This window comes from Orbicella franksi, chromosome 7 (assembly GCF_964199315.1).
Source record: "Orbicella franksi chromosome 7, jaOrbFran1.1, whole genome shotgun sequence".
Taxonomy (NCBI): Eukaryota; Metazoa; Cnidaria; class Anthozoa; order Scleractinia; family Merulinidae; genus Orbicella; species Orbicella franksi.
Window position 1 is genome coordinate 7,845,536 of NC_138151.1, and position 19,665 is coordinate 7,865,200.

Here is a 19,665-nt window from a genome sequence, read left to right on the forward strand (position 1 = left end):
TATTTAGCAGGCACAATTACAGTGCGACTACTCTAATTGGCACACTTAGAAAAGAGAACAAAGGGTAATTATCTTTTTCTTAAATAAACCAATAACATTGGAGAACTTAGCAAAATTGAAAACCCAGCGAAGAGCGAAGTGATGCGGACTTCGCCATTTGTTGATTGGTTAGTTTCGATCCTACATTTTTTTATACTTTTCAACGGTTTCAGTTTAGTCGTTGCAAAATGAGTTTTCAAGCTAAATTTTACGAGCAAAATTTATAATCCTGAGTATATAGCGCAGAGGAGTGGATGGTACATAGAGGATAATACAAGAGCGTGGGTAGATATGGAATATCTCTTCGCGTGTTCAACTCGATATCTAAAGTTGAAGACGAGAAGAGAAATTCCATATATACAAGCAACCATGTATTATTTTGTTTAGTGTATAAAACTCACACTGATAACGTCTTTTTTTACGATTTTCTGAAGATTACCGAAGATTCTCCAAAAATTGTCCGAAAGCCACACAAACGTTTCCGAACATATTCCGAAAATTGCCGAAGATTACCAAAGATTTACGAAGCTAACCGAATATTGCCGAAGACTTTCGAAGAAGATCCGAAGATTTTTCGATCATACACCAAAAAATTTAAGTACAGTTTTGGACAAACATGATATCAGTGGTATCATCAGTGAGGTCATCATTGTACTATATATTTTATGTCGAAGAACTTTTTTTTAGCTCTTTTGCTTTTGTAAAGCGCTTAGAACATATCTGGATATTATTATTATTATTATTATTATTATTATTATTATTATCTTCACTAGCGAAAATATGTGAAATACGCCACTTGAGTTCCGCATGTAGTTTCGTATGAATTTTACGAGTGGTGTATTTTCCAGTAAAACACTGGTGTCTATTTAACAAATAGAGAAGCCTAGGCTGTGTGTTACACTGTGATAAAACACGACGGGCATTTGAGAACACGAGGGAAATGTAGAAAACACGAGCCGCAGGCGAGTGTTTTCTACATTTCTCGAGTGTTCTGAAATGTCCGGAGTGTTTCATCACAGGGTAATACACGGCTTAGGCTTCTTCATTTGCTTTTATGATATAGAGGTAATGTGGCGAAAAACAATAAAACACGCTTTTTCTGTTTAATACTCTGATCAAACATGGGTTTTTGACCAATCAGAGCCCGCGCAGGGTCCTATCTATATTATAAATAATAATATTGAAATCATGTCAAACAGACCCGTATTACTTGCTGTTACGAAAAAGCTACAAGTCCGTTGTTCTCAGTTTACGTTTTGATTGAGTAGTTTTCTAGGTGGCCCGGTTCGAGAAGTTGCACTGTAAGTTATGCCAACTTAAAGGAAATTGTTTCCCCTCAGAAAGAAATGATTTTATGCGGCTTGCCTTTCGGGTTAATGTTTCAGATGAAATCCGGGACTTATTTGTTGGGCTTAGAAATGCGAATACAGGCCAGATTACGGGCTTCTTTTTTTTTTTTCCTTCAGCTGCTTCACGGAAATGATTTTCCCCACCCTGTGCCCCTCTTTGAGTCTAGATTAGTTGGGGACAGAAATAGTGAAGTGCGTTTGGCGGGTTTGCCATCGCTTTTGCTAAAACCGAATTTGGCTTTTTACATTTAGGCATTTTACATTTCATGTTAATTAGTTTAGTTGTTATCAAATAAACGACCGCGAATATAAGCCAATTACGGTTTCTGTATATTACTTCCAGCAAACAGAGCTCAGGGTTGGCAATGTACATTATCGGTTCATATAGGTTAAGCAAGAGAGAAGCTAAAAAAATATCGAAATTAACACCTGACTTTTAAATTAGTGACAAAAAAGTCTCTTTAAATCTCATTATATTTTCGCGACTGCTTTTTGAAACTTAAAATGATTGATATGAACTGTGGAAATACAAGTAAAATGAAGATGTGACCCTCGCAGTTGCATTGAAATTTATGGACTTGCAAGATTTCGGGGCTTCAGCTTTGATGCCCAGAAATCTTTATCATTAACTGGCAATTCCTTAAATTGTAGAACAACTGCGGTGGTCACCACGACATCTCTTTTTCATACTTACCACACCGTGACCTTCTCCTTCTGACTAAGATTCTGGTTCATTTCCGGTTAACAGACCGGTATGTCGTTAGGTTAGCCTTGTAGTTTACTGGTGTAGCCGCGAGAGGCACTGTTGAGTGTCTTCTCTTTCCTTTTGAATAGTCTGGATCAAGACTAACAGTCCAATTAAGATCAAACGCATCAAGGTACATCAAGAGAACCAATGAATATCCCAGAGTGGATTCATTGGTTCCTTTGAGGCACCATGACAAGAGTTATCTTCGGTGGCCCACTTGATCTTGATTCAGATCATCACAAAAACGCACCATAAGAACACAAGATGCGGATAAGGACTGCGCCCCAACGCGCTAACCATAACACCACCACACCTCGCTGCGACAAATGCACAACGGAGACAAATTAAATATTTCCGAGTTCCGCGTGCGCAGCAAAAGTCATTTCTGACATATACATTTCTTAGGCTGCTCGCGCGCTATATTTCCAAAGGGCTTCAGGAGAGGCTCAATCTCATGTTAACTCACGGAAAATCACCTGACCTAAACAATTTTACACTCCGCTACTCCCCTAACCGACAATTTTTCGAAGGTTCACGAGCATTCCCGCTAAGCTCCTTCGGAAAACGTCCCTTGGCGCTTCTAATAACAAAAGAACTCCGTCTCCAGTGAAAGTCAGCCTTCATTTTTGGGGATTCTGCATGTTGAGTTAAAAAGTTGGACGCAAAATCATGGTAGAAGAAGATTAATTCATTGATGACGTAAAAGCAATCATGTCGCCTCGTGATTATCACTCAAACGGAAAAACGAGTTGGCACTGGGGCAAGACTACAGGACTGGACCGAAGATCGAAAGCAGGTAGTCACAATTCGTATCAATTTTTCGATCTAAGGCATGAGTGAGTCACAGAATCAATACTTAACACGTGCAATTGGTACCTGTCTTAACAGGAAACAACTCATTGGACGTTTCAGTCCTGTCCTGTTTAAGCAATGTGTCCTACACACAAGGCAGTAGTTTGTGGGTAAAATACCGTTGTTCAAAGCACGATGGTGGGTCGGTAAATTAACCCCAAAGCCGTATGGATTCCATGGCACAATGAGGGTGGATGAGTACCCAGCTCTCAGTCACTAGACACGTAGACAATTAACGTTAACAGCAAAAAAGTGTATATTGACGAAGAAAGTGGATCTAGTTATTCAATTGTTTGGTCATTGTAAATGTCAGGATTTATGAAAACAGTGTTAATAAATATTTCACTCTAAGGTTAAAGAATATCTCACTCTAAAGTAGACGAGGAAGTAATTTTTTTTCCTCGACCTTTTTACATTTCTTTTTGCATCCTTAAGCTTCCACCTTTTCTTTCATCGTTTGGAGTGTTTTTAGAGCCTTTTGGAGTCGTAACTTATCAAGTTCTGTAGCTCACGTGGTGGAAAGGTACGAACTTTCCATTAATTAAGATCGTTTTCATAACTCCAGTCGTGTTACCCTGCGTAGCAAGCGTTCCCGGTCGAAGAGCCTTTTCCGCATTCTGTCCGCGCCTCACCACTTCTGACCCTTTCTGCTTCGTCGAATTTTTTGCTCTCGCTTCAGCTCGCGCGCGGCCAGAATGTGGAAAAAGTTCTTTGAACGGGAACACTTGCTACGCAGACTAGGGACGTGTCTTAAGTCTAGGTATACTAGACTGATTTAAAAATATTTTATTTATGAAAGATAAAACAGTGTTGCATGTCACATTATACTCCTGTTTAAATGTAACTTACTTTGAAAACGTTTAAAATGTGGGCCTCTGATTTGTACCAACACAGTTTTCAACCCCTAAAAGGTACCATGAGCACCCCTGTCAAAATGTTCTTGTTCTCAGAGGTGGACAGAGTGCCTCTATATGTTATACTGATTAATACACCCAAGCAAAAAGTGATCAGTGACTTCTGAGCAATTCCGGCAAAACAAGCCTATTCAGCAAAAAGGGCTAAGCTGCTTACGAGTATTGAGTCTAGCCGCTGCTGTTCTAATGGCTAGCGAACGGAAGGTAATACTTATCGATACATATGATTCTCTAACATCTAGGTGTAACCTACGGAGACTGATCTAAGGAGTTAGCATGCTTCTTACGCAAAGAAAGAGGCGTTAGGAAATCGAGCAGTAATCCCATACAGTCAGCGGTATCACAGCGATCTTTTTAAGTTTGCCATTTTGATCAACAGACATCGTCAACTTCGCGATTCGTACTGACCTCCACTCTTCTTCCAGCTTACGTTTGTCTTTCTTAGGAGGCTGCCATCTACCGTCCCATTTCACTATGTCCTTCTTTGCAAACGAGATTTTTCCATGGCGCAGGTATGTGTCCAGTATTACTGTCTCACATGTACAGCTGGTTTGGGAGCCCCCACTGGAACCTTCTAAAATGAACTTTATTAGAATACGGTAATCACATTCTTTTGAGTTCAATTTGTAGTCCTCCAAAGATTTGTAAGTGCCTATAAATGGTACAATTTCATGACAAATTCAGGTGTCCAGCTCGTTGAGCTTTACGAACTAAAAATTGACATTAATTCTTGTGAAAATTCAAGTATGAAAAGCAGAATTAGATACGCCAAAGGAAATAGAATACGTAAGGTTTTCCATCTTGGTTTATGGAGCCAAAACTTGGAAAGTGGCAAAAATTATCGCAAAAAAAGGTTCAAACTTTGTAAACAGATGGCTATGCTGCATCCTACGGGTAAATGGTCAAATGCTATCAGCAATGAAGATCTCTTGGGAACAACATACGAAGAGAGGAGTCTTATCTACATCAAAAGGAAAATGTGAAAATGAATAGATCACATTCCGTGCAAGAGTACAATTAGAAGAGCTCCTTTTATAACTCGCAAGGAAAGAGAAAGCCAGGAAGTCCCTAAAATAATTGGAAGAGGAGAGCCGAAGGAGACTTGGCGGATTGGATCACAGCGGAACAAGATTGAACACCAATCTCGTGATCCGGACCAGTGGAGGAGAAATGTAGATGCCCTACGCTACACGGAAGAGCAAAGGTGTCAAAAGACAATAAGTCGTTGAGGGGAAAGGTAATTACAGTGGAACCTCGATTTAACGAACCTCTATTTAACGAAGTCCGCGATATAACGAACGATATTCTATGTCCCGGCCAAAATTACAGTAAAATGTATGGAATAGAACTTCGATATAACAAACCTCGATATAACGAATTCTTCGATATAACGAACATAATCCGGAAGCCCAAACATAAAATCTACCTCGATATAGCGTATTACAATGACACGCGACAGAAGATGAACGCTGAACAGCAACAGTCAACAAATCCTTGTAATCCTTATGGCATAACCTCTATGTTGCAACATTTTTAAATCACTACTCCGAAAGTTTCGTTCTTTTGTAAACAAAAGCTGCGCGTCTGCTTAAAAGTGGAAATAATTGATATTGAAAGCCACCATGCGCGGCACTTTTGGGAGACGAAAACTGCATTAAATTGCGTGACAGAAGTCACCTGTGTTACAAATCAATCATTAACTATGACCTCGATATAACGAACATTTTGGTTGTTTCCCCTCAAATTCGTTATATCGAGGTTTTCGATATAACGAACCCTCGATTTAACGAACAAATTTGGCCGGTCCCCGGCGACGTCGTTAAATCGAAGTTCCACTGTACTAAGGTGAAGGTGGAGCTGAAGATAAATTCCATTCCATTCCTAGAGATTGAAACCTTAACTTGAAATGGCTTTGTCATCGATACCGGCGCCGAGCAATGGTTTCCGCATGCGGTGACAAGGAGTATGGCTAATTTCGCTAGATAGAGGTTGAACACCAGGTATCCATCGCAAGTTACCCTTCGGGGTTTTTCTTTGTCAGGTTACCTATAGACAATTCGGCGGTACACGTTTACTCTCTTGGGCGGAAAAGTGCACTGTAAACGTAAAGCTTCTTGACCAGGAACACAACACAACGGGCCACAAACCATGGTTCCAGTTTGCATCCCTAGAACTGGAGTCTAATCTAAAAACTTATAGGCTACTGCATACCTCGGGGTTTAGATGCTTTAATCTCAGGTGCAAATTCTTCTTTTCCTTTATTTCCATAACTACCCATAGTTTCCTTCTGACCCTCCAGACTTTCCAATGCTTGCAGAGAACGTTTTGATTTCTTCAAAGTTTACATACAAAAAATAACAGCAATAAAGTAATAACTCATTATAAAATATAGATCTAGCCAAGCCTAAAAGCGGAGCTCCGGAGCCGGGTTTTTCAAAGCCCAATTAAGCTAACCCAGGTCAAGCGAGTCGTTTGATTTGAAGTTTGTAACTTTGCGGTGAGGTTTTATGTTTGTATTGTTTGGCCTTCTCTTTTGAGTTTTAATAACCTCAAACTAGACAAAACATAAGCAATGAAAAACATTTTTGAACGAGAAAAAGTTATACTTCGTTTAACTTTTAATCCCGGGTTAGCGTTAACCGGCTTCCGAACAACGTGGCCCTGATTCCAGCAAGTTAAGCTCGCTTGAGCCCGCGATCCAATCGAAACCCAGTACTTGGTCATATTTATCTTGCGTCAGTTTTGAAGTGCGGCTCCGCCGATAAAAGGAGGCGGCATGGCAAGGCCTAGTGGTTAGGCTTGGACTAGTAATCTGGAGGTCCCAGGTTCAAGTCCTCCTCCCTGTCACAGGATGGATTTGAGTTCCGTGGTCTCGAACTCAACTCCTCCACGTCTTGTAAATAGACTGATTTAGCTAGAAAACGGGAACGTCACTTGACGACGGCGCGCGCAGTACAAATACCCAAATATGGTCAGATGACGACTGCAGGGCGCGCGGAATAACCTGGATTCTGTTCTAATTTGACCATATTTGGGTGTTGGATAAACACACGGTTTAAATTGATCACGTGACGCGATAGTGTTCATCCGCGGAGAGACACTATCAGCCCATAGTGCCCGTCCGAGGAAAATACCCGGATGGATAGTACTTGTCCGTGAAAATATTTCTGTGAACAAGCGGGCTTATAGAAGGTAAACAATTGAAATTGTTTTCTTTTTCAAATTTTACATTTGGCTTTCACGGCTTTCATCTAAAAAAGTTGAAAAATTCCATATGATTTTTGCACTGGCGCACGGAAGAAAATTTAGTGGTGAACAATAAAGACGATAGAGTGTTTATGTCTCGGAACTATTGGTCTGATAGTTGCCCCTTGGAAATTTGATGTTCTTAAAACTAGCATATTTGTTTTAAGAACATCAAATTTCCGCGGGGCAACTATCAGCCGATAGTTCCGAGACATAAACACTCTATTGTTTAAATAGAAACACGGTACATGTTTTCTATTTCTTAAATGTAATGAATGCAAGTGGAATTTAGGATTTACACTACGTGTGAAATTTGAAAGTTGTCTCAAAATTTCACCAGCCGTTAGATAAGTGCAGTTTGAAAGAAATTTCAAATATTACGAGTAATAGTGTAATCCTTAATTGCTCTCAGCCAATGACGTTGAAGTAATTTTCTCCTTCCTATAATAAGGGTGGATATGACGCTGAATGAACGTTTACTTTCGAGAAGAGTTTCCTGTCAGTAATAAACGTTATCGTACCTCTTTTTGGATATCTATGGCTGATGGAAGAGTCATGCCAGGTTCCTCAGAACTGGCTACCGGTTCTGGTTTTGGTTGATATTTGAACTTCCGTCCTTTTTTGCTTGGATCAAAGAAATGCAGCAGCGCATCCTCGTGTACTGGTCTGTGTTTCTTATTCCAAGAAAAGATGAAGCTTCTCCTTCCATCTTTGAGTTCTGAACGAAATTGACGACATGTGGCCGATTCCCTTGCCCAGCGGGAGAGGAAATGCTGCTCTTCTTCTTCTTTGTCTTTGTACTTGTTGTCCCCAGCAATGACAATCAGTACGTTCTCATCTTTAAAAAAACAATAACAAAACAATAACAATTTGATGTGAGAAGATGAACCAAATCTTGCACTGTGATTGCCTACCCGAGCCAGGCAAAATGGTGCTATATCTGCTAGCCCAGGGTCACGCGCTGTGTCCTGCAAGAAAACATCTCCCCGAATATCAAATTTTCCAAAGAACATTCTTGTCCCTTTAACATTGGAGTTTCTTTGTTCTATTAATCATCATCATAGCTGGCATTGTCTTGTTGTTTTGAGACAATCGCGTGGAGTTTCTCCGATCTTCAGTCTCACTTTTTCAACCCGGCATCGACGACCTCGTCTGAGAAACTTATCCATTATACAGAGAAAGTAACAGTCTGCACCAAAAAGCAAAAGCTGTTCGGATTCTGGAAGAACTAATCTGCAAGTGGAAACTAGGTAACAGACTTTGATTGAGTTGAGATGGAGAGGATAATGGCATATTCATTACCTCAGAACAAAATTACGAATTACGGTTATACCAGGAATGGCCGCCTCTAAAGTTGACGTATGGTCCTATTCTCCCAGAGGAGAGCCAGGACTAACGATGATGATGAAGTTGAGGTGCGCAAAAGACTGTGGTTGACATAGATTTTTCAAAAGGTCTCATCTATTTTACATTCCAGTCGGATGGTAAAGAGGGAAATTGTTGCGCAAATCCAATAGAAACTCTCTTTAAACAGAGTTTGCTAGGAACAAAACAACACTTCTTATTACGTGATCTAACGTGACTAACTTACCTGAACCACTTTGTTTCTTGAGAGCTCTATAGATCTTTCCGTAGCCGCTGTCTTCGTTGAACGAGAGAGAACTTTCGTGTGCATGGACAACAAATACAGCGTAATCCACGTCTTTCAAACTGGGAATTGTTTTCTCAGCTTCTTCAGTAATTTGTCCACCCCTAAACGGATGTTTCACGATTTTCGAGATCTTGAATGGAATCTTATTTTCAACGGCTTTCAGTAGTGATTCCACTTCACTTAAATTGCATAAGGTATCGCAATTAAAAAGGTAAATAGTCTTCCCTTTTGTGTCCGCCAAGCCACTGCCTACAGGTTCTTCTACATGACGTCTGACCTTACTTTTCTGTTCCTCTTGGTAACTGTAGGGATGGAGGCATGTTTCATTTTCTTCGTTCGGCACCAGTGTTTCTCTGTCATCTTTCATCACAAACTGCCAGAAATGCAAGTGGTTGTTAATCTACCTCTACTTTTCGTTTCATTCACCAGATCACTCTTTTCCGCTTAAATCCGTTTTCAAACAAATGTAAGACGGTATCTGAGTTTTTCTTGCACTAACTTTGCTAACGTAGTCGTCCTCCTAATAAAGGTAAGTGACGTATGATACCTTTGCTTTTCTCAACTTTGTCTTGCAAATGTTTATACCATGTAAACAGGATAAATGTAAGTTTAACAATGACACAATAATACAAGAAACTCGCATCAAATCAACAAAATCTATTCGGAAAATTACAGTTAGATCATTCATCATTGACTGCATGTGGCAAATGAAGAAGTAAAATCTTAAAGAAGTCTGACCCGGACATCAGCCGTTGCATCATTGAGAACTGGCTTGGGGCCAGGTCGCCTGGTTAAAAAAAGCAACACCAACAACAACAACAACAACGATACTCAAGCACGCATTACAGGGCTGTACTGTAAGGGAGGAATCAACTCTGAAAGTTTTGTAAACATCAACACAAATTCAACAGACATCTAAAACAACCTCGATGATTTTCAATCTTACCTGTTCTCTATCCAGAAAGAACATTTTGCATTTTCTGTACTCATCTTCTGTAATTGTAGTTTTCAGTTTCACTTTATCAAGGCCGAGCTTCTGCAGGACTTGAGCTGTCACAAGTCTTTCTTCCGCTACTTCATTGAGATGGCCGCTACTGTAATCTTTCCACAGACCTTCAAGGATTTGCAGTGAGCTGCATGTCACAGTTATCAACAAACTTCCTAAGTTGTAGTTTGCAACACCGACTTCGAGCTTAACTCTCAAGTATTCTAGAAACAAGTTGAAGGATTCCTTAAATGACACAACAACTTGCCAAAAGCTAATCTCTGTTGGAGGGTCCCGGCGGTTTCCTTGATGAGGAGAACTGGATAGTGGTTGCTCCTGGCTACTGGGGAATGTGATCACCGTGCTCGGGTTAATGGCATTTCCACCTTGCGAGAAGCTCTCCACCGTGATGTGAATAAGAAGAGAGTCTGTAAGTGAAAAAAAAAAATGATACTCAGTGAAATTTATAAATTCTAAACGATCCTTGATGACCTTGAGAAGAAAGAATGCTGTATTGAACTGTAATCGTGTGATTCAATAAGCGCGGTGGCCCAGTAAAGTTTCCGTTCGAACTACGCGTAGACTGCGAGCACTCCGACTCTTTTGCTCGAAAAGAAGAAGAACGCAAAGGCACGATTTTCGAGTGGCAAGCTCGTAAGTCGAAAGTAGCCCATGTTTCGCCCCTCGCTCCTCGAAAGTTGTGCTCGTTCTCTCAGCGTTTGCGTTCTTCCCAACGGATTTTAAACCAAAAGAGAGACTGACTGTACACAGCCTAAGCTACTTGAAACAGTACTAACTCTTAACTTTCAATTGTGATCATATTATTATCCGGATATATTAAGCCAAGCTTAAGGAATTCAGTCGATCTCGATTTTTAAAATGCTTTAGATTTTTAAATATTTTGGAAGGTTACCTAGTTTTTGGTTGAGCTGTTGGATAATATTGTTCTGATCTCTGACTTCCAGGTTAACTTGTCGCAGTTCATTTCGTACTTGTTCCACTGAATCTTTGACTTCCATGTCGTTCTTGTACCATAAGTTAAGTTCGTCTATGTATCTCTGTGCTTCTGACGTTAGAGGATCACTAAGCAGTTTATCAATGGACTTATTCCACTCATCTCTCTTTGCCTGACTAATAGATCCAGCAATTCGTGAAAGAGCCTCACTGATTTCCTTCCAAAGATTACAGAACTCAGATTCCATTATTTCCATTTTGCTGTTGTGCCCGTAAACGGAATTGCGGTAGTATTTTATCCGCGCTAAATCAGCTTCAAGACTGTGGTCTGTGCTGTTTGGAAGATTATCCCATCCCGTGGCAGGCTTTGTTAAGTTGCATATTGTTCTGAATAGTCTAAACATTAAAGTGATATCGAAATCGGCGGACTTGCCAAACGTACCAGGGGAGGGGTAGAGGCATTTCCATTCTGGTGAGGAGAGCTTTGCTCGTCTCAGCTTGGTTTTTATAGCAGGATCACTAAGCTTTAATGGAAGATCAGCGGGCATGTGCAAAGAATCAAACTTTTCTTTTAGAAGCCTGACGCCTCCAGACATCAGAAGTCTTGTAAGTCGTTGGAAATTTTGTTTCCCGTTCGTTGAACGCAAGGCTTCGTCTGCGTCTGTGACGGAAGCCATTGTCCCAATACTTGATCACACGTCATACAACGATCTTAATCCTAAAAAAGGAAAAATTAGAAAACAAGTGATTCAAGAAATTCTTTATCACTTGATGCTACAATCATGGTACCAAAAACTGTCCAACCATTGTTGAACACGTTGTTATAAATTTGTGACAGAATAGGTTACCATAGCAACACTATGACCTGCTAAAAACACCATTAATTACAGCTTTGGGGCTTCTAATTCAAAAGACGCCACCTTAAATTTTTGAAAATTTAAGAGGACTGTAAACCCTAAGTACAGAATTTTTTTAAACTTTGTCAAAAGTTGCGTCTTATCATGCTTTTCAAAATTTGATAATATAAGAGCTTTTCACTGTGCCGTTTCTGAATAACAACTCCCTAAAGCTGTAATCAATGGTGATTTAAGCAGGTCATACGGTTGCTATGGTAACCTACTGTGTCACGAAAATGGTAACAACGTGTTCACCTATGATTGTAACATCAAGTGATAAAGAATGGTTACAATGACCCATCAAAATCGAGGGGCTGGGAACTGTTTTGAGCCACCGGGACGGATCATTATTTTTAAGGAGTGGGGGGGGGGGGGGGTGGGAGAGTTCGGGGCAATTCCAAAAATGATTCCTGCACTGCAAATACTGCTGAAAAAAAGTCTTGCAAGGGGAGCTATGGGGAAAAATAAATCGAGCAAGTGCTTTCTACTATCCAGTTGAAGGTGGGAAAAAAAATTCATGTCCCAGAAAATTGCCCAACCCCCCTTCCCCCCCCCCCCCCCCACCCGTCAAAAAAATAATTGTCCATGCCTAAATGAGAAGCGTTTAACACCGTGACTTTAGTAATTCTGGCACTACGCATCGCGTGACATCCCCTGCTTGACAGCGTGAATGAACTCCCGATTGACAAAGACCCTTATTATAGCTTTAAATCTATTATCCAGAGATATCCAAGTTATAGTAATTCAACTGCAAAGTAAGGATTGAACTAATAACGTTAAAAAAATCCGTCAGTTCTAAGAATAGTCAATGACTGTTCAGTTTCCCGGAAATCAGAGCAAGCGAGCGATGCAGTCGTTTTGAGATCAGATTGATATCCTGTTTAAATGTCAATTTAGCCGTGTTTTCTGCTTCCCATTTGCTCTATCAAGCATCAGGAGAGCTTCTTGAAAACTTTTAAAATTCAGTAATCATATTTTGACATTTCTGTTCATCTTTTGTGTGCCTGGTATGATATAATGTTCGCCTTGAATATGCAGACTGTTGATTTGCATACAGACTGTTGATTTAAATGCAAAATTTAGTCTCATTTCATATCAGCTACAGACGAAAAGAAGTTACCTCAGATGAACGGATGTACCAGACATGAAAGACTGTGTTAGCAGTCAAAAATGCAAATCGTTTATTATGAAGTAAATTGAACTGAACTGACTGGGTTGCATCAGCGAGTTGATACCATATAAAAAATAAACAATGTCTTTGCTCCTCTCCTTTAGCATCTTGGCTAACATTGTGCCACCAAATGTATGTTTTGCATACTTTTGAATTTACTTTCGAACATATATGGAAATAGAAAACCTCTACAAACAACAGCTTAAACTGGAACGAATAAAACTGATCATGATGAACTAGTGTTTTTAAAATTACAGCGTAGCGATTCATTTAAGACTTCGAGCAATTGCAAAATCACCAAGACGGCCCAACAAGCGCTTTACAAATTAAGAATCGATTCACGATCGGAGATACTCACGATTTTGAAATCACAAGTTCCCATTTGAAAACAAATCAGCCTTCCTTTGTTCGGGTTTTGCGTATAAAGAGTTTGAAGTCTTATCTGTCGAGGCTACCGATACGTCGGAGGCTTTCGAGAATCCAAATGTCACGTGACCTTTTAAGTTATTTGCTTATAAATTATGGCGTGAAATTGTGGGAACTATAGTGACAACCTCGTAGCCAATCCTTGTAAATTCTTGCTATTCCTAAGTACATGCATACTTGCTGCGTTTACTGTAGCGCTAAAGGCGAGTTCAAATGCAGTTTTGATAAGAGCTGTGAAATGGTAAGGAGCTCGAGATGCGAGAGAGTTTGGAATTGTAGTCTCAACAGACCAACAATTTCTTCGCCTTCTGAATGAAGAGACAAAGCAGTCTGAGACAAATATGGGTGTTAGTCCGCGCACGTTCAGGGTAGTATTCTATTGAGGCCCTGTTTGGGGTGGGGGAGTGTCTGAGTATCCCGGCATCAATTTTTTTTTTTTTGCCCTACATATATCCCGTATCCCGTTAATTCCACTTGTAAAGATAAACAAGTTTCCTACTCGATATCCCACTTTATCTGTATATCTTATAGCCCAATGATTTTCCCAAAAATATCCTGTGTCCCTGTAAATTTTAACTAGATATCTCCTATCCCGAACACCCCCTATATATATTTCAAACTATTTTCCCATCAAGTTTTCGTTTTATTTAGTTTTGATGCTACTTTTAATTTTCATCCAGTTTTAGGCTAAATGTAGCTGCGAATTATTACTTTATTACTGCTAATGGTTTGAACCCAGGAGTATCAGTAGTTCGTATAGTGTGATCGTCCGGGTGAGTGTAGTTCTGAAAAGAACTGTTGTTGGTGACTGACGTTTCGACAACCTGAGCGGAAGTCATCCTCAGAGTCAAGTAAATGGTGTTTGTCAGTCGATGATGTAATAAGTCTGGTCCGTTGAACGTGATTGGTCAGTATAGCCATGGTGTGCCCTTAATGTGCCCTTAATGTAAGGTATAGTCACTGTAGTAACAGGTGTAGGGTTCCGGTTCGTAGCGTCAGCTTCAGTAGGTCGGTAAATGTTTCGTCTAATAAAGTCAGCGTTGAAGTTGTTTTTGTGAAAAACACGTTCAAGGTATCTGTTTTCGTCACGTACAGCTTACGTGACGAAACACCATCGGACAGCTTAAGCCGTCCGAAACATTTACCGACCTACTGAAGCTGACATTAAGGGCACTTCTGAGACCATCTCACGGATCCTACAGCCCTACAACATTCGTGTAGCCCACAAACCTACAACTACGTTACGACACTTACTGACCAACGTGAAAGACAGAGACGAACCTAACGACAGACAGGGAGCAGTTTACAAGATCAAATGCTCCGACTGCCAGGCTTCCTACATTGGTGAGACTGGCAGAAACCTTAACACGTGACCGACTGAACACAAACGAGCCACGAGAGATGGTGATGCCAACAATCACATTGCTGTACATCATCAATTGACAAACCACAGCATTGACTGGGACTCTGCTCAGTGCTAAACCTACAATGCAAACTATTTTCAACGACTGACTCTGGAAAGTTGGTACACTAACCTAGAACAAAAAGCCTCTTTACAGATGTCAACAACTACCGGCGCCTTACAAACGACTTATCCATGACAGAAACGAAACCGACAAACGGACTTCTAACAGACCGACTTAACAATACACGGACCAAAAACCGACCTATTAGACTAGCAATAGACGGATCGAAACCCACCAATGACTGATGACAAACTTTACACGAGTCTTTCAGCCAATACCATCATGGCTATACTGACCAATCACGTTCAACGGACCAGACTTATTACATCATCGACTGACAAACACCATTCACTTGACTCTGAAGATGACTTCCACTCAGGTTGTCGAAACGTCAGTTACCAACAACAGTTCTTTTCAGAACTACACTCACCCGGACGATCACACTATCCGAACTAATTATTATTTTGTTCTCATTTTATTGCTTTACTTTATCATTTCTTACACTGCAGACTAAGAGTTCGTAGGTTCCAGCAACCCTAGATTCCAGGCTGTCCGCCTCCCTTAGTAGTAATGATCGCACAATAACTTCATGACACTTTCTACCCTGCTCTGTAACAGGACTGCCGGGGTTGACAGGTTTGGAACGATCGATAATTAACCAATTGCAGACGTAGCTATAAATCATATAACATAAGTCACATTCATATTCGAACTAGGAGTATATCATCTCAATCAGCTAAGTATACGATGCGATGCTTCTACTGAATGACGATTACGTAACCGTTTCAACGCCGAATGACCTCTCGGATAAAATAATCTCGAGTCTCTCCGCAAGAAAGACTAAACTGCTTCGGTTAGTATCCACTCCAGCTAAGAGTTCAATTAGTTGGGGTGGAGTGCGAGAAAAACTGCGAACGGAAAAAGGAGAGAGATCGAGGCCTACTGTGTAAATGCGAACTCAACACTAAATTTTTTTCCAGCCGTTTCTCCGCACTAATCCCCAACTAACCAACGTTAACTATCTACAGTATCTGTTGTCCTCGTGACCAAGGACAATGATGTATATTAATGGGTACAATTATATACGAGTGACCCATGGAGACTACGGAAATTTACTTGGGTTTCCAGCATATTTCTGCACTTCTTCTTTTATGAATTACTATCACTATAATCTTTTTGCAAAGAGGTTACCATAGCAACAGTGTAACACGCCACAGCGCCCTTAATGAACCTTACGAACATATAGCTCCAAACATTGAGCTTGGTTCCACTGACCCCTCTAACTTTTTAGAATTGAAATAGGATGCATGGGAATATTACAACTTTTTACCGAGTTTAATAAATTCGTTTTAACAAAATGGGGTTTTCCGAACTAGCTTTTGCATCAAAAGTCCTAGTGTAGTGTTTCTAACAGAAAAAACCGTTGCTATGGTAATTTGTAACCTCAAGAAAATGATTGTATCTTGTTTATCTATGATTGGGCATTTTTTAAAATGCCATTATTATAGCTTCAAGTAAGAAAGAGTGTTAATATCAAAGTCAGTAATTATACTGAAGGGCAGCGAATGGTACCTTGAATATCTTGGAAACTTTCTCTTGGAAACTTTTGTTTCGATTCGAAATTTCGGAAGCATTTAAGAAGAGTCACGAAAAATCATTTTTCTGTGTTTCATTCGTCTCCCAATCTGAAATGTCTAAAGTCTCGGCAGTCACGGACCCAGGGGGTACTCCTATCATGGCCAAAATGTGGAGGCTTCGCAGGAAAGGGGTACTTCAGGCTTCAGTTATATTGAAGGGTAGTGATTTCACAAGCTGAGGTATATGAAAGGGTAAGAAAATCGGAATATCTTGACTCCCGCCACAACATGAACTGAACAAATAATACTTCTTTTCTGGTCAGCATCTCTTCTGGTAATGCTTACTGTTCTCCCATAATGTTTTTCCTAACCTCATTCCAAGGGTTTAGAAAAGCGATGCAGTGTTCTAAAGAAGGTCTGTGAAAGAGGTGTACAAAAGGGGTATACAAAAGGGGTATCTTTTGTGTCAAAATGGTATGCAAAAGGGCAAGGAGGTGAACCTCGGGGTGGAGCCTCCACTTTTTAGAGTAGCACCTCCGGGGTCACTGATTTTCAAACAAGGATGTCGGCGTCTCGGCGAGTGTCGATTTTTACCATCCGTCACCCTTATCGTTGTCACCACCTTAAGAAATCGAACAATAATCCCTTACGGTGGGTGTTCTCACTTCAACTTTCTTAATTTTCCCGGTTCCATCAACGAAAAACGTTAACTTTTTAAGACGATGTGACTTCCACTTTTGTTTCAGCTTTTCCTCTTCACTCGCCGGAGGCTTCCAGCTGCCGTCCCAGGTCAGCACATCGTTACTTGCGTACGAGATTACTCCATAGCGTAAGTATGTCATGAGCTTAACTGAGGAACTACTGCTCGGCGAGGTGACGTCAAGGTCTTCACTGGAAACTGCAAATACAAATGATTATTGCATCTAAATCTATCAAATTTGAAAATATACATTTAATATACATTTTCTTTAGCCGATTTGTTTTTGTTTTATCTACGTATAGAATACGTTTTTTCTAATGCTTAGGATCATATTTAGTGAAGTCAGATGACTAACATAATCATCTGCTCAGGGGCATAACTCCGGCAAGAAAAATCTCATATTCAGTGCTCACCCACATGATTTCGGCCAGCGCTCGCTCGACGCTCTAAAAGAAATCAACAACCTGAAGCAGAAAATCTCGGTTACATTTTGACCGTGCGCATGCCGTCAAGTTCAGTTATGGTTTCTAAATATGCGCAGAGAGAAACCGCTGTACTGAAATGCTGGGTCACGTTCCGATTCGCCCAGAGATCCCGATCTATTCTGCTGACTGGATCGCGACCTCTGGGAACGAGAGTGTAGCAATACGCGACTTAGGAAAACGGTATTATCCTGGATAGGGTGCTAGTCCATCCAGCGGGTTACCTCCCAGCATTTGGTTTGAGACCACCAGCCTTGCAGGGGCGGATCTAGAGGGAGGGTGCAGGGGGTGTGCACCCGCCTGAGATGAAGCCTCCTTCTTCATATTAGCTCGTATTCGCTTTTAAACTTTGTTTACCTCACCAGTCAGTTACGCCATTCCTTAATGGTGCACCCCGTCCTAAGAAAAATCTTGGATCCGCCCCAACCTTGTCACGAGCCCACACCAAGAGAGGATGAAAAGTAAGAGAGTCCATCTCCCATGTAGACCTCAGTGGCGGATCCAGACCTTGTGCTAAGTGGGGAGCGGGGGGGCGGGGGGGGGGGGAATAGCCAATATTGTAACGCAGGTTTTGATGCATGGGGAAAGTCCAAGCAGCCTTTCATCCTCCACGAAAAGATCTACGCAACGCATGTGGTAAATTGTATACTATATCTTAACATGGAATTACCTGTATTTCACCTCTCTTATCCTTCACCTTACATACATACATACTTTATTACCACTTCCCCAAGGGGTATTTTCGGAGGCAATAATTCCAATTCAATACATCTAGAATAAAATCTCCAGTTATGAAAACTATTACATTGAAGGAATACAAGATCACAAGAGAATCTTCTCCTGCCCAAACCTATCGCCTAACGATGATCAACGCAATTCAGACAGGCATTACGCCACTGTGCGTCGCATGCAGTGCATGAACAGATAATTCATCATCATTGTATTCATCATTGTATTCATCAAAACGAATATCCAGTCAAGACGATGAATACAACCACCACGATTCCCTGCAGGCACGTCTCACGGAGGAACCGGTCATCATTTCCGACTAATCTCTTGTAGACTTAAGAGAAACGCTCAATCGTAATCTAAATACCTTGCATATCAGATTCTGAAGGGTCGTGTCCATCAACTTGGCTGTCCATAGTTTCCTCCTCACGTGCCGGTTCTTGTAGAGAGCGTTCTGGTTCCTTCAAAGTTCACATATAAAGCAAAAAAGTAAGAACAGATAGCAGCTGAAATAAGAGACACGGGAGGCAAAGCTATGTTAAAAGGCGATTTGCATGATTGCGTCATTTGACTACAAGCTCCAGAATCCTTTACGATTTCTTTTTCTCATGCTAATTTGCGCAATTGTCATTTAAACCCCCGTGTGGTCTAAAAATTTGAATAACAAAGGAGAAACGAAATGAATTCTGGTAGTTGTAGTCAAATGACGACATCGTGCAAGTGTGCTATTGACACTTTTCAATGAAAAGATGTGGAGAAAGACGATGCACTACCAAAGTAGAAGTTGGTGGACAATGGTTTCAAACATTCACGCGTTACACAGTACCTTTCTACCATGAACATGAACATTGTGTGGTTTTAGCAAACTATTTAGGGTCAGAATGAAGCATGCCCGAGATTTACAGTCAATTTTATATGCATGACTTATACCGACGCCCCATTCTATATGTTCTCGTTCTGGTGCAACTTGGCAAACATCGAACGTTTTCATTGGATCGAATGTTTTATCTTTGAAATAAAGTCTTATGTAAGACCAAAAAAAAAACCCAAACAAAACAAAACAAAGGACTACGAGCCTCCTTCATAGGGATTTAATTCTTGCTGTACTAAGTCAAATCTTACTCGCTCGTGATTGGTCTTAAGACGTCACGTGATGACGCAGTGAACCTTGAGAATATCCGAGGTTATAATCCATCACATATTTTCGCTCGCGCGCGATTGGTCTAAACGCGTCACCTAACTGAATAGTCCTCAGCTAAAACTGGGGAATATCCGAGTGATATTCCCCAATTTTCAAAACCGCGCATGTTGCGAAAACCATTTAAAGGATAATAAACACAATACTGTATAGCCTCCATTTAGCCCGAAAATATGCTCGGATATTTGTTCTTGAACATTAATTGTTCCTCAAAGCTCACAGTTTTTCTCGAGCTACGCTCTCGGAAAACTGTTCGCTTCTCGGAACAGATGATGTCCCCGG

The 19,665-nt window shown here is 40.7% G+C and overlaps 2 protein-coding genes across 3 annotated transcripts in view; both read right to left on the bottom strand.

Moving 5' to 3' along the window:
* Positions 1-4,200: 4,200 nt before the first annotated feature.
* LOC145493306 (uncharacterized) lies at positions 4,201-13,267 on the bottom strand. Of its 2 annotated transcripts, none has more exons than XM_081472747.1 (7): positions 13,164-13,267; positions 10,698-11,456; positions 9,746-10,212; positions 8,740-9,172; positions 7,670-7,986; positions 6,114-6,234; positions 4,201-4,473 (listed from the first exon to the last, which is right to left on the bottom strand). In XM_081472747.1, the coding sequence occupies exons 2-7, from the start codon at positions 11,413-11,415 to the stop codon at positions 4,205-4,207; spliced, it is 2,325 nt and encodes a 774-aa protein (XP_081328873.1). In that variant the 5' UTR covers positions 11,416-11,456; positions 13,164-13,267; the 3' UTR covers positions 4,201-4,204. The 2 variants fall into 2 exon arrangements, with proteins under 2 accessions (XP_081328873.1, XP_081328872.1); XM_081472746.1 differs by having other exon boundaries at positions 4,201-4,476.
* A 589-nt stretch (positions 13,268-13,856) lies between these two features.
* LOC145493355 (uncharacterized) overlaps positions 13,857-19,665 on the bottom strand; it is an 11,834-nt gene continuing 6,025 nt past the window's right edge. Inside the window, exons 3-4 of the mRNA XM_081472816.1 lie at positions 18,553-18,646; positions 13,857-17,172 (exon numbers count right to left, since the gene is read on the bottom strand). Coding sequence (XP_081328942.1) covers positions 16,898-17,172; positions 18,553-18,646 — 369 coding nt within the window. The 3' untranslated portion in view covers positions 13,857-16,897. The remainder of the gene's footprint in view (positions 17,173-18,552; positions 18,647-19,665) is intronic.

Excerpts from the sequence above, each read along its gene's own strand:
- LOC145493306 (XM_081472746.1), bottom strand. The coding sequence starts at position 11,415 with ATGGCTTCCGTCACAGACGCAGACGAAGCCTTGCGTTCAACGAACGGG. Across the intron at positions 10,213-10,697 it reads ACAGCTCAACCAAAAACTAG|ACTCTCTTCTTATTCACATC; the intron begins GTAACCTTCCAA and ends TTTCACTTACAG. Across the intron at positions 6,235-7,669 it reads CCATAGATATCCAAAAAGAG|AAATCAAAACGTTCTCTGCA; the intron begins GTACGATAACGT and ends TAAACTTTGAAG.